Source organism: Wasmannia auropunctata, unplaced genomic scaffold (assembly GCF_000956235.1).
Source record: "Wasmannia auropunctata unplaced genomic scaffold, wasmannia.A_1.0 LD335903.1, whole genome shotgun sequence".
NCBI lineage: Eukaryota > Metazoa > Arthropoda > Insecta > Hymenoptera > Formicidae > Wasmannia > Wasmannia auropunctata.
Window position 1 is genome coordinate 765,551 of NW_012026987.1, and position 22,841 is coordinate 788,391.

At 40.5% G+C, this 22,841-nt stretch overlaps 3 protein-coding genes across 3 annotated transcripts; 1 reads left to right on the forward strand and 2 right to left on the reverse strand.

The window, feature by feature from the left end:
- Window positions 1-36: 36 nt before the first annotated feature.
- On the reverse strand, window positions 37-5,366 carry LOC105455283. The gene is made up of 3 exons (XM_011698502.1): window positions 4,987-5,366; window positions 2,028-2,352; window positions 37-1,627 (listed from the first exon to the last, which is right to left on the reverse strand). Exons 1-3 carry the CDS (start codon window positions 5,207-5,209, stop codon window positions 1,543-1,545), a joined length of 633 nt encoding a protein of 210 aa, XP_011696804.1. The 5' UTR covers window positions 5,210-5,366; the 3' UTR covers window positions 37-1,542.
- Window positions 5,367-5,899: 533 nt separating this feature from the next.
- LOC105455291 (myosin-IA) lies at window positions 5,900-17,450 on the forward strand. Its single transcript, XM_011698512.1, has 15 exons — window positions 5,900-6,160; window positions 10,835-10,941; window positions 11,077-11,272; window positions 11,538-11,757; window positions 11,890-12,102; window positions 12,223-12,426; window positions 12,520-12,718; window positions 12,801-12,970; window positions 13,049-13,309; window positions 13,443-13,687; window positions 13,920-14,082; window positions 14,159-14,491; window positions 14,858-15,048; window positions 15,120-15,368; window positions 15,590-17,450. Exons 1-15 carry the CDS (start codon window positions 6,075-6,077, stop codon window positions 15,798-15,800), a joined length of 3,048 nt encoding a protein of 1,015 aa, XP_011696814.1. The 5' UTR covers window positions 5,900-6,074; the 3' UTR covers window positions 15,801-17,450.
- Window positions 17,314-22,755, reverse strand: LOC105455290 (ubiquitin carboxyl-terminal hydrolase 5). Its single transcript, XM_011698510.1, has 14 exons — window positions 22,663-22,755; window positions 22,224-22,534; window positions 21,983-22,108; window positions 21,229-21,405; window positions 21,038-21,144; window positions 20,196-20,723; window positions 19,994-20,065; window positions 19,699-19,897; window positions 19,436-19,588; window positions 19,179-19,360; window positions 18,589-18,968; window positions 18,301-18,513; window positions 17,798-17,907; window positions 17,314-17,687 (listed from the first exon to the last, which is right to left on the reverse strand). The coding sequence occupies exons 2-14, from the start codon at window positions 22,338-22,340 to the stop codon at window positions 17,622-17,624; spliced, it is 2,430 nt and encodes an 809-aa protein (XP_011696812.1). The 5' UTR covers window positions 22,341-22,534; window positions 22,663-22,755; the 3' UTR covers window positions 17,314-17,621.
- Window positions 22,756-22,841: the final 86 nt, after the last annotated feature.

A 22,841-nucleotide genomic window follows, 5' to 3' on the forward strand; every position in this document is an offset into this window, starting at 1 on the left:
GAGAGAGAAAAAAGGGATCGCGCAACGCGCGATTACTTTTGCGAATGTAAATTCAATGTTTATTGGAACGGCGCTCCGCTTTTCTCCGCGCAGGAGAGAACGCACATCGTGTGCGTGTACATACAGCGATAATATTAACAATTAAGGCGCAGCTTACACACTATAAATAATACTCCTTTTGTTTTCCTTCCTTTCAATCCTGTCTTACGTTAGTCGTTTAAAAAATAAAATATTCCTTTACAGCGTATTTCTGAAAAATCATTTCTGCGACGACCGGAAAGAACGATCATGCTCTTATCGCCTAAACTTCCGGATTAATCATCTTACTCTAGCTCGCATGTTTCTTTAAAACGTGTATATATATATATATAACTATCATTTCTCGCGCTCTCCAATGTCCAATGTTCGTAAAATGTTTCGTAACTTTCACAAGTGTTCACGAAAATTTATTGTTTTACAACTCAGTCAGAAACATTTTGTTTAGAATTGGAGAAATTCTTTTTATATTTCATAATAAAGCTTACGAATCTCACCGTTGCCTCGCGGTAACAATTAAAAAGGATTGACCGCGTTTTCCATCTCATTATTGTACGAGCCACGACGCACGGGTACTTATAAATTTTTATAAACGTTCGCAATTAAAAGTCGTAATACCGAGCTTGAGATCGGAGCCGTGCTGCTCGCTGTTTAAATATAACGTTGTTTGCCGAGATCATTTAAATGTATAATTTAAACATATGCTAATGCGTGCGCTCAGAGGCGCGTTTTTCATCGCAATACACTTAGCTGTCTAATAAGAAACTTCAACCGTTTTTTTTCTTAATAATGCGATGTAACATTCAGAGAGAGCGTTAAATATTAAATATAATTTTAGCTTCACGCTTTTCTGCCATTTATATTTCTTCTTATATAAGCATGCAAAAAATATATGTAAATATATATATATGTATTCTGCGTACAAATTGTACTTCACAACACTTAATCTAGCCTATCAATAAATATATGCCCCTTCATCAGATAATCGATCAGTCTTAAACAGTAGCCATCAATATAACTATGCAAAATTTTTGGAGAAGAGGGTATGGAACAACGATCTCTGTTTTGTACTCTGACATTTTTGGTCGTTGCATACCGCGCGCAACCGCACTTCATTTCAATACTTTCTACACGTTTTGCCGTTAGTAACGACTACTAGTATACGTATACTAGAAGTAGAACAAGTTCTCTTGCGTGCTAATAATACATCGTTCAAAGCTTCTTCACCATTTTAGAAAACGCATTCCTAAACGCATTTTCGCGATATTTGATTATCGCTCATAGACAAAGGTACTTACGAAAACGTTGCGTAAACATCGCATTATGTTAATCGACAAAAGCTACAAAACGCTAAGGCTACTTCGTCATTAGTATCCTCTCTTTCGTGAGAGCCATAAATAAACGTGCTACCGACGACAACATAAATTAGTAAAATAAATAATACTATAAACAAGAAAAAAAAATAGAAATATCTTTCGAAAAATCGCGGGCGACGTCTTCATCGCGTTAAAGACACATGTAAACGAAAAATAATACCCCATTTAGCACGCCGACTAAATAATTCAGCTGTATCCTCGAGCTGCCATGTATCCTGAAATAAGCGGCATTAACAGATTTAAATCGCGTCATAATCGCAGATATTTTTCAGACGACATAAATATCACAGATTATCTTACGTTCTAATAAATATATCATAATTGCTCAATATCACAGATTATCTTACGTTCTAATAAATATATCATAATTGCTCAATATAAAATATATTTTTATTAGATTGATATATTTTTTAGAAATAAATAGTAATTTTTGTAGACTTTCATACGTGTTATAAATAAATATAAAAATTTTTTTGACTTTTATACGTTCTTATCAACTATACATCATACAATAAAAAAATGCATTCAATTTACGAGTACGACACCTAAAACCAGATATGTGAAATTACCGTAACTAAATATATACTATAATTAAATAGAAAACAAAAACTTTACCTTTGTCTGGAAGGGCTGAAAGGAGACGGTGGATTAACACCGGGTATACTGCTGTCCTTGTAAAGGATGAACCAGGTGAAACCTGTTATCACAAGTCCGCTCATCGCCGCTTTCAACAGCCATCCGTATCTCCCGTAAATTGTGATCAGCATATCAGCGGCGTACTGATTACTGGCACTCAAGAGCCTCCCGCTATCCGCCGGCAATTGTTTCATATCGAATTTCGGTAAAATGGACATACTCGGTATCGTTTCGTACATTTGCGTAAACGTTGCCACCGACGGCAATGAGTATCGATCGCCAATTTGCCATGACAAAGGCTTTCCTAAGGGCAGAGCATGAGAAACTCATATCAGCCACATAAATCTTTCGAAAGGAAGAGAAAGAGAGAGTAAAATAGAGAAAAATTTATAGATTACTTTATGTAATTCTTAGAAAAAAGAAAATATTTAAAAAAATGTTTCATTCTAAATAATAGAATGCTCTTATATATTCTAATGAGTAATCTCTTATCTTGTTCTAAATAAGTCATTCAACTCTTTTCTGACATGCAACGTTGATAAAAAATATATTAATTTGTAACAAAAGAGAGAGAGAGAAAGAGAGAGAACATTGAGAGAGGAAGAGAAAGAGAGAGAGTTATAGAGAAAAATTTATAGATTACATTATGTAATTCTTAGAGAAAAGAAAATATTTTAAATAAATTTTCATTCTAAATATCAGAATGCTGTTATATTCTAATGAGTAATCTTCTATCTTGTCCTAAATAAGTCATTCAACTCTCTTCTGACGCATGCAACATAGATATAGAATATATTAATTTATGACGAGAGAGAGAGAAAACATCTATTTTTAATTATCCAAAAATTATTACATTCTAATTAAGAGACGATATTATATGTTGTATTAAGATTACCCTAACGCGAGTAATCTTCCAAGTTTACCTTACGTAAAAGTAATTTAATTAAAAGTGATAAGATAAAAGATAAGATAAATAAAGGAAAAAGTTCTCTCTCTCTCTCTCTCGTGTTGTTTTTCTCTAGCTGTTTTTTCTTTTTTTTTTGCGACTCTCGTCAGTCATGTACTTTTCGAGCAATGACGCGACCTTGACGCGACAATTCGGTCATGGGCGACGCAGATCTCGCATAATAAACGTTGCGCGTACGCGAGCGAGGAGGCTGGAAAGAATTTCGAAGGACTCTCGCTCGTCGCCCGCGGAAAGATGTATATATCTCGTAATAGAAATGGGCCATGCGCGCGTCCCGTTAAAAATATAACCGAGGAATGCAGGCTACATGCGCGGCGACATGCGTTTTAACGCGAGTTCGTGGGCATCGCGCGGTTTAAATTCGAAAACTTTGGAAAGAGGAGCGACGCAGGGACGTGATCGTTGTGCGATCTCTTCGCTTCTTGTATAACAATATCAATGCACGATCAATGTTTTTTTTTTTTTTTTAAGAGGAATAAAGCTCACGGGATTAATGCTCGTTAATTTTCGAGAAGGAATAATTCGTTTATTGAAATCAGAATAGCGACGGGAATCGTCCGGTTTTCTAAGGCGTCCTAAGAGAATGGAACGCTGATCCACAGCGATTACAATTTGCGAAATTAATACAAGCGAACAAGAGTGACTTTTCGGGCCGTGTTAGACTCTTGTCTTACAGGAAGCATCACGATAACATAAATAATACAATAAATACAGATACTTCATCGATAATAAACAATAATTAGAACGCACAGAAACTTAACGAATGGCTGTCTATACAATTACTATCGAGATATAATAAATAAGATTTGTTTCTTTCGCCTGCGCGTTTTCATCTTTCAGGAAACAAAGCTCGATATTTTTGTGAGAAATAATTCGCTCATTGAAATCAGAACAGCAACGGGAATCGTAAAAGTGGGACACTGACTCATAGCAGTATACAATTTGTAAAGCCAATATAAACGAATTAATACAAATGAACGAGTGACTTTTTTGAAAACGATGTTAGAGATATTCTTGCGCCTTATAGCATTAATAAAGTTAATATTACATAATTTGTCAGAAAGCATCAGCGGTTATCACATAAACAACTCGAGAAGTAGACAGATTTGATAATAAATAATAATTAGGACCAACTCGATGAACGATCGCCTGAACAAATTATCGTCGAAATATGTTAGATCTGCTTTTTTCAGCCACGCGTTTCTACCAATTTCTATATGTCCTTCGTTTTTCAGGAAACAATTACGTATGCCGATGTTGCGAAGGCGCAGAAGGAGGAAGGTGAACGTAGAAAGCGTAACTGAGAAAAAACACATCTAAACAACGCAAGTATGTAACGCAACAGAATATAAATCGGATAAACGGGGCAGGATTAAAGTTTTCATTTCGGAGCTTAACTCTCGCGCTCTCTCCTTGAAACGCATGCGGTGCAGTGCGGATCAGGAGACAAAGAAAACAAAAATAAAATAAAATCTAAGAGTACACATCGACGTGCAACGGCACAGAGTACAGACAGGCTTCCTCTCGAGACGGATTCGCATCGTCGTCAATCCCGCTTCCAAAACGTAACCAAAACAAAAACTTGCGCGTACGACGGATCGGCGTACATATATGTCCTACCGGCGACGATCTATCGCGCGTCATTCCGCGCGACAACGATTCTCTCCTCGTGGAGGCGATTCAGACCGCTGGGAACGTTCCTTTCAACAGAATCAAAACAGAAATGCGTGCGTTTAAAATTGTGTGCGTCTAACCTCAACTGAGATTCGCGGATGCGCGAACGGAGCTAGGCTTGGTCATCGTCCCGATCTGAGGGAGGTGGAAGAACGTGGAGAAGCTTCGGGGCGACGACGGTGATGACGATTTTGAAGGAATTCCGAGGAGGAGAAACGGAGGATCGGAAAACATCGCCGAGGAGGAGCGAGGGGAGGGGGGAAGGGGAGGGCTGGAGAGCGACTCGCGTTTACCTACCGTAATTCACGTAAAGCTTGCCCAGGACGATGGCGAGCGAGAACGCGAAGAGCGACAGGCTGAACGTCCACTCGTCCAGGCGTATCCTCGCCCAGAACCTCGCCGGCGCCGCTTTCCGGGTCTCGGCATTCTCGCCGGCGAGTTCGCCGCTGCCGTTCGTCAGCAGCGTCGAGCTGAATCTCGGCTTGAACATCGTCGTCGTCATCGTCGTTCGCGTCGACATCGCTCGCGATCCGGTCGGTCGGAGACGCGCGTACTTATATACACACGCACGTTCGGGCAACGCCAACACTGTGATGACAGCCAGCCGCCGCTGCGCCGTGCCGAGTCGAGCCGCTTCCAAAAATAAAGGTGAGACAAGCGCGGGTGTACGCGATTGCGCACGCGCCATCCCACGCCGTCCGCCGGTCTCTTCCGCGTCGCTCAGGGGCGCACGCACCGCGAGGGGCGCGAGAAAGGAGAAAAGTATAGGTAATAAAATTCTCGCATACGCGAAAGTCGCAGACTCTTGAGCCTTGTGTCGACGGTGCTAGAAATCGTTCTGAAATCCTGAACGGAGAAAGAATTGATCAATCGCATTGATCAGTTGGTCGAATTGTTCAAATGTGATTTTTTAATTTTTTCTCTGTTCGAAATTTCGGAATTGTTGTATAAATTTCTACCACTGTGGACACCAGGTTTTAAACGATGACGAACTCGAGCGATGCTCGTGATTATTTTGTTCATGAATTGATCATTTTCATTCTGTATTTTATATTAATATGTAGCTTCTGATTGTGAATCGAACTTTGACATCGCACGGAGCGTTGTCGTCACGCACGGTACTGCCGCGCACCGTCATCGACCGACCGCGCGGTGGGGAAGCGGCAGAGGGCTGAAGATGACCGCATTCGCCGTGCGCGCGTGATAGCGAAGTTGCCCGACGACGGTGGGACGGACGCGCGCCGCGACTGCCGCGAGCGGAGCCAACCGTCAGTGGTGCGCGCGGATCGGTCGCGCGCGGTGACGGCACGTGGTGGTCGGCAAAAAAAAAGTGCGGTCACTTACGATTGTGAAGCGTCGCGCGCGCGCGAGAGCGAGACAGAGAGATGGCGGGCCACGACGTCGGCATCGGCGACTTCGTGCTGCTGGACGAGATCACGGTGGATCGCGTGGTGGAGAACCTGAAGACGAGGTGCGTATCCTCCTTGCTCCGGAGTACCGGACGACCGGAGTCGCTCTCGGCTCCGAAACTTCGCGTACGCCGATTTGTGACAGGTTGACGGGCGCGGGGGGAGCGCCCCGCGCGCTTCGCCGCTGCACCCGCGAGAGGGCGTGGCCTGCGCGTCGCCAGGTGGTTGCCTAGAGATAGTGAAGGGGTTTACGTTCACCTTTCTGCGTTCTCCTGTACTCCAAATCGAACCCTTTTTGGACAATTGTAGGTAGATGTTGAATCGATATGATCAATTTTCCATTTCTCTATTTCGAGTTAACGAGAGCTGCAAGCTTGTTAACATTGTCTATTATCATGAAAGTGAAGATATTTAGAATGACTTCATGTATAGAGATAAGAGATAGGAGAGTGAATTAGTATAATTGCTGTTGCTCTTCCTCTCTCTCTTTCTCTGTTATCTTTCACGTGCTTTGAATTTTCTAAGCTCCTAATGTATCTTGAACTTGACTAGTTGACGACCGGGGATGAGACATCGTCGAGGTCGTATCCAGTTCACTGGATAGCCTTGACCGGTTAATTCTGACCAGCGATAGCCTGTGTTTTTGCGAGGATCAAGCGCGCAAGGTTTGTCGCGACCGAAAACGCGATGAAGGACATGCGAAATTTACAGCAGCTTCAAAAACATTTCCGCATCTTCACATATTTTCATCCTTTAAGATTAAAAGGATGAGGTAATTGTTGTAATATGCAGAGCAATTTTTAGTTACATGTCGGCATTTTAAAAGGTGAGTTTAGAATTTGAAACAAAAAAGAAAAGATGTGAACAAGTAGCCTGTTCTTTTTAATCACATCAAAGCTGTTTCGATTTTTTTCTAGCTGTTTAGATTTTTTATTCTCCGAATTAAAGGACGAGTTGGAAACACTGAAAAAAATCGAACAGCTTTGATATGATTTGATGTTTAGTAATACGCATTTTGATTTTAATGTGAAAACATAAATGATACTTTGATTACATCTTCTTTGATATACGCATTACAGATATATTATTTTCTATCAAATGACATTTTTAAGTATATGTTTTACTTTTTCTTTTAAGGAAACTAACAGACTGAGGATAAAATAAAATATGCGATTTTTTTTAATTCACATTTATTAGGAGAATATATTTTGCAATTCGGAAGAGAGCAAAATATCGCGGACACGTTGAAAGCTATAAATGTTGGAAATAATTTACTCCAGTTTAATTAGTAATTTCCAAGCATTTCTCGCGTTGCATACTTTCGTTTTCACGTTATTAATTTCAGTGACAACTTTTCCCAGGACAGTTGCACCCACTAATTATGACTTAACCGGATGTTACTTTTCCGCGTTACGGGCGAGACTGTAATCTAGAAATAGACGGTGAATAACGACGATGGCACTAGACCACGGTCTGCAGTCGGATTCTAGACGACAGCAATAAGATGCAACCGGCTGTTAATCGGCGTTAATCGTAGCTAATTCGTCTTCATCGTATCTTGGCAGACTTTAATTCTATATCTACAATATATAATTAAAAATAGCGATTAGAAAATTAAATTTGTTTAATTGAAACAATCGTATTTCGGCCGAACGCGTCATAAACATAGGTATCTTTCTCTGGCTTACAATTAGAGCTGAACTTCCTCCAAATAAAAATTCGACGTGCAGTTGTAGAGATAACGAATATATCGAAAAATGTATTTCGTTAAACTGAATTTCCAAAATTGTTATTTTTTTTAATATACAGTCGTTTGTTTTCTCAGACAAAATTTTTATTCTGTTTCGTCAAATTGTCCGAATAATTTCGATAAGTAAATAACAGCTAGGCTGAGATGCGCCTAAAATAAACGTGCGTGCGAATCACGAAGAAAATCGTTGCTTCGCGTCGCAAAAAAAAAAGAGGACACGTCAGGGAAACTACTCCGATTCACTCGCGGGGAGCACGGAATTGAATATCACACTGTGAGCAACTCTGATGGAAGTAACGATGTTATACCTATATTGCACGGTTACGCGGGTGTGTATCGTTTTGCGGATAAAGAGCGCGCGTGTTCACGCGACGCATCCGCGTGCATCCGCCGCGGCGAAGGCGCACGCATGGAGACCCGAGACAAATAGCACAATTTAAGATAAAGCGGCTGTCCGTGTATTCCGCTATTGTCTCAGTAGATGACTTTATGATTGTAAGAAATTAAAAAAACTGTACAACTTCGTAGCATAAACAAATTTTAAGGCACTAATGATTCCTATAATTTTTTTGATATTTTTAAATCTTTCAGTTGTTCAATATTTATGAAGATATATTGTGTCTCTCGCGCGCAACAGTTGTAAGCCGATTTTACGAAATGCTGTATAAAAGTTGCATATTTTTTCTCTGATACTTCGTGGAACATCTACGCTAGATTGAAATTTGAATTCGCTTACGGCAGGCAGCCGAAGGTCAATGATACGCAATGCATGACGCATATTTTCTTGGAAGGCATATATATTATATTCATGAGTGAAAATGGATTTACGCGCTCTGATTCATCGTGCACTCTATAGGCATATTACGCGAAATCTCGAATAGATTTGCACGTTAGATTGAATCGAATTAAGCGCGGAGGAACCGCGTTTAATTAGGCAGAAATATCTAATTGGATAAAGATACTCAATTATATAGGAATCAGTCGCTTAAATGAGCATATCCAATTAGATAGATGTAGCTTAGAGAAATTAAGTAATTGTAGCTAAAAATAGCTAAAAATTATATGCATATCACAAATGTGCAATATAAAATATTTAATTTCAAGGAACGGACTGAGGACTTCACAGTTTGAAAGATCTGTGATTTATGTAAAGCTGCAAAGAGCAAAATGAGACTTTCTTTCTCAAATTGTTATAATGCAAGTAAACGCTAAGCATTGTCTTACGTCAATATCTCGGCTTTATATATATTTTGTAGCCACAACTGTTGGCTACAAGATCCTTTTCGAATCGATTCCGATACTCTGTACCAAGCTCATTTCCAAACTAGATTTCAAACGGGTTCGCCTATTATTTTTTTTCTCCACGCTTCAAAACCATTGACACTCCACCCCGCCCGTTTGCTAAACTGCAACTTTCACGAGAAAGAAGCAAAAGAACGTATACAGGAAATCGTATCGTGAAGGTCTTTCTTTTATTTAACGTTAAATAGCGTATCGCGAATAAAAGAATCTTTTCTTTTTTTTCCAGGAGCAACATCTCTGAAATTATTTAATGTAAAACGCGTGATTATTTTCTCCTGGTAGTTTTTATGGTTTCACCGAGAGAAAGATTCGGAATTAGAAGTCTCAAATGACTATATTATGATAAAACGATTGATATAGTTACGGAGCAATCTAGAAAGGATATAACAATTAAAGAAAGAGTCTCGGTTCGCTCTTTGCACGCTGCGAGATCGCTTTAATTTAATATTTCCAGCTGTAATTCAAGCTCGTTCAGTCTATTCCTTAAAATTAAGTTCTATGCAGACTGATTATCCACGATTGAGCTGATATGTAGGTCGAGATTTTATTCTTACCGATTTATGTCATCATTTCAGACGACGACTCACCTCGTCCGCGTGACGCCAACGTGAGGCGAGGTGCACACGAGGGCAAGCTCGTTTAGCGGTATAAATGCGCGACAGGAAAATGAGTGTTCGAAGACGCGCGTATCCTCGAATATACGCGCGACGAATGTATGCGACTCGCGTAATCCTTATCGGGGCTCATGTCGACGATGAGTCATCATCCTCGAGTCGTTGCATAGTTTTCAGATTATGCTCGCGTCATTCCCACGAAACTGGGTTCAATGACTACGTAATTATGGTGAAAGTGAATCAATATTAAATTTTTTAGCAAGAGAATAATTGATATCATGCTCTCAAAATTTGTGTGTGATTAAAAAATAGAATTACTCCTAATTTAGATTTTTCTACTGTATATTATCCTATAATTAATACTATAAAAATTATAGGGTATTAATATAATTAATTGTATATTTAGTTGAACAGATTGATTTCGAACGGTGCTTTTATCTGAATTTATATTTCTTAAACTTTTCAAGATTCAGCACTTCTTTTTTAATTGAATATAAAGAATCAGAAGAGCGTTAAAACGTTCTCAGTATATGAAATATATTTTTTTAAACTTCTCGCCGCAAATAGAAGAATAGTTATTTGCATTGGCGAAGCGCGCAATTGTCGAAGTAAGGACAAATGACTCATTATGCTTCGGTAATCTTAAAGCCGATCTCTTGTACGGCCGATAATACCTTATCTTCGTTTCGTTTTCGTGGATATCGAATGTTTATAGTTACCACAAAACTGTAAAACTTATAAACTAATGAGTAATTAATTCCTTTCCAAAGAAACTGGATACTTCATCGAATCGTACGATTCGCATGCAAAATATGAGACTACTTGCGTTGCTTCGACTTCTTCAAGATTATCATAAGAAAAAAATTATTAAATGAAAAATTTATCTTTTATCTTCTTAAAAATTATCATAAGATAATTAAAAGAAAGATTTTATTTCAATAATGTAAATTTTTTAGGGAATCCTATCTTTTTTTGCTTTGATTTAGTTTCATTTAGTTAATTTTATTTTTTACCCTGCTCTCTCTCAGACTTTTCTTAATACATCTTCCACTTTTGTTGTATTGTTGCAGATTTAACGGGGGAAAGATCTACACGTACATCGGCGAAGTCTGCGTGAGCGTAAATCCTTACAGGAGCACCAATATTTACGATGCGGACCAGATTAACAAATACAAAGGTACGATCGAGCTCGAAAAAAAAAAAAATATCAATAGTTTTCATTTTGAAGTGAATATTCGTGCCAAGACGAATAAAATGCTCGCTATTTTAACTATTTTATTTCCGATAATCTTATCTTCCGAATGGCTTCCAGGGAGAGAGCTGTTCGAGAACCCACCGCACATTTTCGCGATCGCGGATGCGGTGCATAAAGAGATGAAGCAACAGGGCAGAGACACTTGCATAGTCATAAGTGGCGAATCGGGCTCCGGTAAAACAGAAGCTAGCAAAATCATTATGAAGTATATCGCCGCCGTGACCAATCTCAGCGGCCAGCAGGAGATCGAGAGGTACGTACGTTGAATTGCCATTGGCGAATGGCAATTAGTATCAGCTTTCACTATCTAATCTGGTTAAGCGCGAACTAAACCCTTACAAGCGATAAGATTAAATTTAATACATTTTTAGAGACGATCCGTATATTACCCAATCGCACAACGCTCAACGTAAAAAATATAAACTTACAAGATTCCGCGATTCGAGATGACAGTGGAGATATTTTCATTCGGTGTAGCGTGGCCAGGCGCGATAAAAAATGATTGCTTATCATTTCAGGGTGAAGAACATTCTCATCCAATCGAACTCGATACTGGAGGCGTTCGGCAACGCCAAGACAAACAGGAATGACAACTCGTCGCGTTTCGGAAAGTACATGGACATCAATTTCGACTTCAAGGGAGATCCCATCGGCGGCCACGTGACCAATTACCTCCTCGAGAAATCGCGGGTGGTTTATCAGCAGAAGGGAGAACGCAACTTTCACTGCTTCTATCAGGTTCCGTTTCTCGCTCCCGCAATCGCTAATTTCACGCTCGGAACTTTCCGTCGCGCGATTGGAAGCTATAGGAATACACGAATCGCGCTCGTAAATACGAAATATGGCATAGCAGGAATTTTTAATTTTTAGCTACTGAACGGCTGCAGCGAGACCGAATTGAATAAGCTGCGCTTGGTCCGCGATCCGGCCGCTTACTACTTCATCGGCAATGGGAGCAACAATAAGACAGCCTCCTCCGACAGAAGCGACTACAAAACTGTTTGCACCGCCATGTCCACCCTCGGATTTTTCGCGAATGAGACGCAGACCGTATGGAACATCGTCGCTGGTATCTTACATTTGGTAGGCAATTGGCATAAAAATAAAATGCTCCTCTCAATGCTAACGCATTCGCTATATATTTTCTTCTCCTCCCTTCCCCCTAATAATTACATGCGATTTCACGAGTGATTTATTTTTTAGGGTAACATCACCTTCAGGCTGGAGGATGACAAACTTATAATCGGGAATAACAGTGCTTTAAACGACACTGCCAACTTGTTCTCCATCAACTCGAAAGATCTAAGTACTGCTCTCTCGCAGAGAGTCATAGCGGCGGGTGGAGAAGTCATGCAGAAGACTCATACATTGATCGAAGCCGAATACGGCCGAGATGCATTGGCGAAGGTGCGTGCACTCGACATATTTCATTGTTTTACGGAGCTTTCTAATGATCTAATTTGACGTGTGTATTTGACAAAGATCTTGTGAATCTTTCAGGCTATATACGAACGTATGTTCACGTGGATAGTATCGCGAGTCAATGGATCGATCAACGTAAATAACAGCGACGACATGAAGAGATACGGGACGCTGATCGGCGTGCTCGATATTTACGGCTTCGAAATCTTTGACATGAACAGCTTCGAGCAGTTTTGCATCAATTATTGCAACGAAAAGCTGCAACAGCTTTTTATCGGTGAGCTTAATATGCGCAGAAACATTTTGGAAAATCGAAAAACATAAAACTCACAATTATAACTGCAAACATTTTATCGCAGAGTTGGTTCTGAAGCAAGAGCAAGAGGAGTACCAGAGGGAAGGGATAGCTTGGCAAAACATTGAATACTTTAACAATCAGATCATTTGCGACTTGGTCGAGCAAGCTCACAAGGGGATGATAGCAATCATGGACGAGGCTTGTCTGAACGTCGGAAAGGTCACCGATGAGGTAGCTAGAAGATCTAAGCTCTAAAGTTTTTATTTTTGTCGGAAGATTGTCTTATGAAGAATAAAAATCTCTCCTTAGATGCTTCTCAATGCAATGGACAAGAAGTTAGTGGACCACAAACATTATAGCTCTCGACAATTAAAACCGATGGACAAAGAATTGGAGCACAGAACACAATTCAAGATCAAACATTACGCCGGCGATGTGATTTACAATATCAACGGCTTCCTCGATAAGAACAAAGACACGCTCTTCCAAGACTTCAAACGTCTGCTTTATCAAAGCAAGAATTCCGTGATTAGCAAAATGTGGCCGGAGGGTGCCCAGAATATTTTGAAGGTACAAAGATGATCGCTCACATACGCGTTACACTATACTATGATCGTTTAAATGTAGATTCATATTATTCATCTGAAGATTTTATTCATTTGAAGATCGATATTTAATTAAATGTACGTATTATTTCTTTTAGACGACGAAGAGGCCTTTAACCGCTGGCACGTTGTTCCGCAACTCTATGATCGCGCTTGTGAAGAATCTAGCGAGTAAGGAACCGTTTTACGTCAGGTGCATAAAACCGAACGAGGTAAAGTCTCCAGTCGTGTTCGATGACGAGAGAGTGAATCATCAAGTGAGATACTTGGGACTTGTGGAGAACATATTAGTGAGACGGGCTGGTTTTGTATACAGACAGCGATACGACAGATTTTTAAAAAGGTACTGAATTTGTTAGAACGCAGTGGAATTAAGTAAATTTACTCAATTTGCCTAAGAATAAAGTAAATAAAAGAAAATAACGCCTAGTAAAAATAATGAGAATCGTAGACATTGAAACTTTGAGATATATTTTACGAATTATTTTTTGAACGATCCAGCAAACCATAAGTATTCTAAACGCAAAGTTACTTCTACTGTGGAAATAACGATAAATTTAATTTTTTGTTGTCAGGTACAAAATGATATCGCAGTACACATGGCCGAACTTCCGAGGCGACAATGATAAGGATGGCGTACGCACATTGCTGGAGGAGAAGGGTTTCTCGAATGACGTTAAGTACGGACACACGAAGATATTCATTCGCTCGCCGCAGACTTTGTTTGAGTTGGAAAAGGTTGGTCTAATCTGAGTTTTATATATCGCACGCGACAATATTCGTACTCATTATTAATTAATTATTTCGTTCGCAGATGCGCAGCGACTTAATACCGGCCATCGTGGTCCTCTTGCAAAAGCAATGGCGGGGATACCTCTGTCGTCAGAAATACAAGAAGATGAAGGCCGCGTTGGTGCTGATGGAGCATTACAGAAGATACAAACGACGCATCTACATCAAGCAACTCGAGCGGACGTTCAAGGGCGCCAAGACTTTGCGAAATTACGGCAAGACCTTGCCGTGGCCGCGAGAAAATTTTGCCGTGAGACACGTGGTGCCCGCCTTGAGGAATATGTACGCGAGATGGTGGGCGTGGATGGTACTCCGAGCGATTCCTCGGGAGGATTGGCCGCAACTTCGACTGAAGGTACGCGCTTGTGACAATTTTTTTGCAGTCTTATCTTTGTCACTGCAACTTAACAGCTAATAAAATTTAATATTTGTCAGTTAAAATAAATTTTTACATGATTTGTATATATTAACTTGTACTTCTTTCCGTTTTATACATTCTTGATGCGTGTATATCTATTATACAGGCACCATAATTGACGAGATTTCAAATCTTAAGAATTTACTCATCAAAATATTTAAAATTAAAACATGGAACGCGATAAATAACTTTAAAATTTAATTTTTTTATAATCCTGCATAATATTATAATATATGCGGGAGAAAAATTAGCTCAATAGCTCTACTAATTGCAATCTGGTTATGCCATAAATTTGACTTACAGATGGCAGCGGGCGCTATGTTGCGCTCGAAGCGATCGTACTGGGGCCAAGACCGTCGCTGGGAAGGAAACTACCTGTCCAAGCCGGATGAGAATCCTCAAAGCGATATTTTCAACTCGTCGATAAACAATCTACGAAACACCGACCACTTCAAGGCCGTCCTGTTCAGCGCATTTATTAGGAAAACCAACAGGTTTCTCATTTTGTCGATAATCTCGTTGGCTTCGTGATAGACAATAAATGGTAATCTGAGAAATAACGCAGATACAACAAGCCGGCGGATCGCGTTTTGGTGGTAACGGAACACACCGTGTACAAGCTCGACGGCGTCAAGTTCAAGAGCATGAGGAAGGGCATGCCGATAGCGGAGATTACCGGCCTAAGCGTTTCGCCTGGGAAGGATCAGCTTATCACGATTCACTCGAACCGCGGAAACGATTTCATTCTGTCGATCATCGCCAAAGACGACAGAATTGGAGAGCTGGTCGGCGTACTGAGCAACCGATACTACCAGTAAGTCACTTCGAAAATATATATTTTAAAGGTTCAATAATATGCACTTTTTAAACGTCTATATATAAAAATATTATATTTGCTCTCCAAAACGTTCGTCTCCGAAAATTTTGGTAGACGATTCAAGCGAATTCCGGCGTGTATATTTTTTATTTCATTGCAATCCTATTTGAGAGAGTTTGGCAATGAGATATATATATATATTTTTTTTCCTTGAATAGACTGCGTGGCACTGACTTACATGTTACGGTGGATGTGAAGTTCAAGTGCATGCTGGGCAACAAGAGCAGATTGTTGTACATTCAAGTGATGCCCGACGTGATCGAGCCCACGTTCAAGAAGGACGGTAATCAAATCATCTATGCCATTCCACCGTCGGCGGGCATAATCGACGGAGGCGCTAACACGAGACAGCAGATCCGCAGTGGTTAGTTATAAAAGTCTGACGACTTTTTCGAGACTATTATAAAAAAATATATTGAAATATATTTTTTTAATAATATATCGTGCGCCGCTGTGCGGTTGTTTTACGGGAGGCCGTTCAGCGATTCCGTACAGACAATATCCAGCACTCTCAGAGTTCGCATTTGAAAGTTTTTTTCCCCGGTTGAATCGATCGTTATGCATATGTTTTTCACGCAGTATTAATCGCGTTGTGACAAGTGTCAATGCAGTACGAATTTTACTATAACGAAAGTTCGATTGGTGTCTATATTTGTTGCGTAATCAAACGTTCAAATGAAGTGTGATACCTGAGCTCTCGTTATGTATATTATGAATATATTATTATAGACGTTGACTTATATTATCGCGAGCATATGACCGGAAATTCACGCGCAGGTATCTTTCCGTGAAAAGAATTTTGACAGGACTAATCATTGTTTTAAAAAAATTACTAATTTTCCTTCAACAACGTTATAATGTTATGCAGGATTATAACTTTTAAAGTTATTTATCGCGTTCCATGTTTCGACAATATCAGAAACGGTTTAAATATTTTGATGAATATAAGCTCTAAGAAGTTTGAAATCTCGTCAATTATGGTGCCTGCATAATAGATATACGCATCAAGAGTATATAAAATGAGATGTTGCAGTACAAGTTAATATATACAAATCATGTGCATAGCGTAAAGAGCGTATGAAACTTGATAAAACTTTTTCCGTACGCTGATATATTCCACATTGCGCACACGATGCATATTTTTCTGTAAATACTCTATAGTGTATTATAAATGTTGTTAGCTTGTGATGCGCGACGTGAGAGAGAGGACGAGATGTGAAATCCACGAAAGTGAGTAGTTTTACCGGAGTATAACAGTATGCGATAGTAATTTATGCGAGATAACTTAAACATTATTCATGGAAAGCCATCGTGTCTTTTTCTATCTCAGAGACAAACCGTTAAGTTATTATACAGATGATTATACAGTTTCTCATTAACTGCAATTGTGCTATAAGCTTGTGGCCTTCTACTTACTACCAGATCGAAATATTTTTTCAAGATTTTTTACAACGCGCGTGTAGATACAAAAAATAGTAGATATTACAGAGCAAAAGAAATATATATGACTATATAGAAAAACAGATATATAAATATGAAACAAATATTACATATGAGGAAAACAAAAACGACAAGACAAAATATATGTATACACCTGTAGTGCCTGCCAATTTAACACAAAATGCAACGAAAGTTAAATGCGTACTTTCCCGAGGAAGGTTTTGGATCTTTCCATGTACTTAGATTTAGAGGAACTGTATAGGAATATACTTATATATTTATATATATATATTATATATATATACGTACGATCAAGCTTAATCAAAATATGTATTATTTCGACGTTAATTCGATTAACATGCGAAGGAATTGTTATACATTGCCATAGAGTTCGTTACTCCGGTACTTATGCATTTATGAAGCATTCATTAAAAACGAGATAGTTTGCTTTTTTTTTTAATTCATTCGTAGAACAGAGTTTACTTAATTTTCATCGGCAATTATATAATCGCGAAGCGCTTTAAAACACATTGAGGAATGTGCCATTGTTAGAAAATAAAGTGGAATTTTCGTCTTGTATTCTTTATATTTGTTTCCTTAATTTTCCCTAAGGGTCGTGAAAACTGGTCGCATCATTTGACACATTTACCACTTTGATATACTTTCAATATACACAATATGTAAAATAAAAAGAATTCGTATCTTTTTTATTCTTGAAAAGCAACATCTTTATACAAAACAGCAGTTACACTAGTCGATCCGTTGATACATGTAAATGTATCCTAACTCTTTCGGCGGGTTTTCCGATAAAGCGACCTGCAATAATAAATTCGTGTAAGGACAGAAGCATCAAAGTTTTCAGGAACGACAATCCCGTTAAGATAGAACTCAAAAGATGAGAGATCTAAAAATAACTTAAGTCGTACTTTTTCGTCATTAAATATCACCCATCGGTCTTCCTTCAGCAAGTGACAAACGTAATGGCCTACCATCGTCGATGTGCCCATATGCGATATAAAGCCCACTAGTTTGTATCCTAAAACACGGAAGCGCTTTATGAAACAACCGAAAAAGTACATTCGATCGATTTCTCTCGACGCGATGATGTAAGTTAAAGTTTCATAAATCTCAATAATAATTTGTCGGATTAATTCTAATTCTCTTTCTTTGCTTTCATATCTCGTGTTTGTCCATTTTGATACATAGCGTCTATATTGTTTATAAAAGAGAGTATATTTTCTCTCGAATATTAATATTACGGCAATTCACAGTTTGAAAGATACACGATTCTGTAACTCACGACTGCTTCATTTTTGTCTATTTTGGTACATTGTGTCCACAGTGTTTACAAAAAGAGCGTAAATTTTCTCTCGAAATATTAATATTACGGCAATTTGCAGTTTGAAAGATACACGATTTTGCAACTCACGACTGTTTCCATCTCTGAACGACTCCTTTGCTGGCGCCGCGCTGGCCTCCGTTTCCGGAGCGTCGAGCTCGGCCTGGTGGCTGAAAATCCAATCGGCCGCGCGCTCCAGATTGTTGTTGGTCGCCTTGAGTGCCTTCGTCGCTTGCTCCCGCGAAAAACCCATGCCCATTACCATTTCCAAAGCAGCCTGATCTGGCACAAACTTATTCTCACCTGAAATCAATCATAGTCAGGTAAATAAAAATCGATTAATCGGCTGCGACTCGACGCTGGAGCGAGTTGATTTACCAGACTTAACGTCGACTCCCGGCGGCACAAACGGCTCGTCGAAATCGGAATCCGCGATATGCTCCATCACCCAATTGGTCGCGTCCTCGAGGCTGCGGTTCTCCGTGAAGTACAGGGCACGCTTGCACGCGTTCGGCGGAAAGCCTATGTCCGTCAATTCCTTCAGGAGAGTCGAGTCATAGACGGGCGGCGGCGGCGTCGCACCGTCCGGCAGCAGTTCCTCGCCGGGCTGCAAACCGTTTCCGCGCAGGAAGCTCAGGTCGACCGTGTCCGGCATCTCTACCGCCACGTCCAACTTGATAGGTGTCCAGTCTTCTTTCACCGTGAACTTCTTCAGGTGGATCAGCAAGTAATCCGGGAAGCTGGCTAGTCTAGTGGTCCTGAAGAAACGAGAGCGCAAAAAGAATTCGTTAAAAAATTCGATCTGATCAATTTTTAAATAAAATGTGGTCGATTATAAAATAAAATATTCGAGACATATACAATAGATTATAATTGTTGATCAAAAAACGGAATCGATGTTTTGAATATTTATGAAGTATGTACAATGCCAGGTGGTCAGCTAATCGATAATTGTAATTGATACTTACTTGTGTGCTATCGTCTTCTCGTTTAATGCCGAACTGTAGAACTGTTCCACGATTTCCGTGCGACTGAAACTCTCGAGGCACGACGACAATTTTATACGAGGCCTCACGGGATTACTGGAATCTAGCTTCTGCCCTTTCGCTTCGGCTTCCTTCTTCTGAGCCTCGTATGCAGCTACCTCGTCCTTGATATATTTCACGATTAATTTCGGTAACATAATTTTTCGAATAGATTATCAAACGCGTTCGAATGTACGCACCTTGTTCACCGCCGCCTCCAATGGTATCGGTAGTGGTAGGATGTATTCCGGCCGATTGGTGTACTTGACCTTGTTGGATTTACCGCACTGGTATCTCTCCTCGACTTTAAATTTAAAGCACTCCGTGGGGCACACCTCGTGTCGATTGTTGCGCTGTTCAAAAATCAATTTCCCCGATCAAAATCTTCGACAGTTTTAATTTAATTAATAGGTTTAACAACGCGCGAAGAATACCAAGGACCAGAAACAAAATTAATAGTTACACTGAGTAAATTAATCAGGTAAAGGAGAAACTCCTGAGCATCTTGTTGCCGATTCGAGAAGAAGCCGGCGTGTCCGCGACCGATCAGGACCTTAAACATCCGCGGCGGAATACCCTGCCGCGACTCGTCGTCCGTGCCGGATGATTTGCTCGGCTGATCCGAGTATTTGCCAGAGAGTAAACCGAGACCCAATTTCGCCCTGGTGAGAAATTGAAATTGTCGAATTGTAATTCAGAGTTTTGGACTATCACTAAAATAAATAGACTACTTTGTCGAGCAGTTCACCATGACTCACATTTGAACATTAATATCCGACGCCGGGTCGTTGTAATTATTAGCGAATATTGTTGGCGCTCTCTCCACATATCTGAAATTTACCAGCAATTACTGGACTACGTCGATATCCAATAATTTTTTTTTTGTCTGATTAGTCGTATGATCGAAGCAAAAATCATTCGCGAAAAAACGGAAATGCCTCGTCGAGAATTTTTACGCACCTCTTGACGAAATCGGGAATAATGAACAGCATTTGCATGACGCTGTTCAGGTAACAGGAATTTCCCAGATTGGTCAGCCCAATGTAGCCGGGGCCGTACAACGGCGTCAGTTTGCTGGCCGCTTCCTGGAGGGACACCCACTCGCCGAATTTCTGATTCAGATCCAATTCCAGCTCGATCATCGACTTGTCGGTCTTCTCCATCTGCGCGATGTTGATGCCCCAGTGCGACAGATGCGCCGTCAGATTCGGATCGTCCACCATGTCGTCCTCGTCGTACGAGAACACGTCGGCCTTACCGCCCTTCGTGATCGTGCCCAGCTTCACGGCCAGCGGATATTGAGTTGCACGATAGTGCTCCTCCGCGTGACCGTTGCCACCGCTCCCGTCGTAGAACTTACGACCGCAGAGCACGCTGCCGTCGGTCAGATTAAGCCAGAGATTCTGCGTGAGGTCGCACTTCTCGCACTTCCAACCACTCGGCGGGATCCTCTTGCCGTTGTCCAGCTGCTTCAGGGTCGCGGCGTGTCTGAAAAGTTCGACGAATTTCGCATTCTTGTTTATAACGAAGATTTTTATCAATATAATCAAACGTTATTCCAGCGATTAAAAGGAGTTGAAGGAGAAGAGTTTTATATCCTCGGAATGAAATGCTTACGAATTCCGAGTGATAATTTAATGGCAACATGAAGCTGCCCAGTATGTTATAAAGCATACTTGCGATAATAAACTTTGACATTCGAACAACGTAATTTAATAGACGCAATTATACAATTTAATAAGCCCAATTAATCAAGAATACCCAATTAATGAAATCCATAGTAAACTTTTCGAGAGACTCACTTTGACTCCGCTCTGACCTCTCCGTCCCACATGTTAGCCACAGCTTCTACCTGCGCCACCGCCCATGCGCCTTCCATTTGTAATACAGTCTTAATTGCTTGTTCCACCTGCCAACAGTATTGTGTATTTTAAGTATAAATTACAGATTCTGTATAATTAATTATACAGAATCACTTGCAGATGAATCCTACCTTTTCAGGCAAATTGCTCGAGGGATAAGGAATAGTAAGGAAATCAGGTAGAATGACTATCTGATAGGTCTCCTCATAGATATATTTCTGCTGATCAGGCATGAATCCACCAACTGTCCCGATCGCCAGTCGTGTAATTTTCTTTTCTGGTCCATCTCCCTGCTCCTCAGATGGAATCTAAACAATTTTACACAGATTTTTAAAGTCAAATATGAAAAGTGATGAATTGTAAAGTCAATTAATTATATATATGACTAGTCCAGAGCAATAGCCTTCTCTAAAAAAATGTAATTTTTCAGGAGAGCTTTTCAAAGATTGGCAGTTGATACATAAAGATTGGAGTTAAAGTAGTTAAAGTAGTCATGAATCCCAAATTTGGAGTTGATACATAAATTCCTTATGCCAGTTTTCTACTTGGGGGTATTTTTGCCAATCTTTGAAAGGCTCCCCTGAAAAGTGACATTTTTTGAGATATGACTCTATTGCTCCGGACTAGCGATATCTAACAAATCTCTCTTATCAATGTTAGTCTATCAGTTAATTTTAGTAACAAAAATTTGTTTGAATAAACATAATTACACGTCAGATAATGATGGAAATGTTTAACGTTAGTGCATAATTATTGTCGCTGTAACTTATAGAAGGCTTGTTCCTGTTTATATCATACGTTAAAATCTACTTATATAATATCAGCCTTCAAAAGACAGGTCGGGGCCTCTTCAACGAGATCATATTCTTTGCCGGGAAAAATTACCTCCTTCTTAATGCGTTTAATATGAAGGTAGACGGGATTGCCGGTGTTCTCGTAATACCGGGCGACGTGCTCTCGTCCGAGGCCCACGAAGGTGGTGAGGCTGACGTAGAGGCCGGTGGCCGCATCCTGAGGAAATAAAGGGGAAACATTGTTTTTCAACCGATAACGATCGCGACGAGTCTCGCTCGGGGGGAGGTGCGCCGTCGGCAAACGGGGGACAAAGGACGAGGGATAATCTTACTGGCGTGTCGAAGGAGTAAACGCACTCGTCCTTGTATATCCTGTCGCGCCGTCGTGTATCGCCGGTGCGCGGGACATTGATCTTATCCAGGTGTTTCGTCAGCTCCATCAGCTCCATGGCGAAAAGAGGCGGTTTGCCGGGTTTGTCTCAGCCGATTTCTTCTTCTTCCTCCTCTCCTCTCTCTGTCTCTCACTCTGTCTCCCTTCCTCCTCTAGCCTCTTCAACGGGAGTGACGGGCCAACTCTTCGGATCCGCTCCCCCGAAGGCCTCGCCTCGCGCGGTAAAAGCGCGAAGCTCCCGGAGATCCAGGGCTGCCAATGTCGGAAAAAAAATAAATAAATTTACAGGTTAAGTCGCACAGGTTAGGTTCGTCCCGATTTGTTCGCTCTGTGTGCGACGTATCGCTCTAAATGCCGTCTTTCGATCGTTAAATCAGCACCTTCACTCGCCCGGAATATTTCAGCCGAGGATGCTTCTTGGAGGGCGACAGTTTTCTAACGGAGACACGTCGACGAGCGTTTGTATGTACCGTTCATCGACACGCGAGAAACGCGAGAGGTGACGTTTGTGACGTCACGTGGATCGCGTGCCACCACTGCCACCATGAGCGAAGTGACA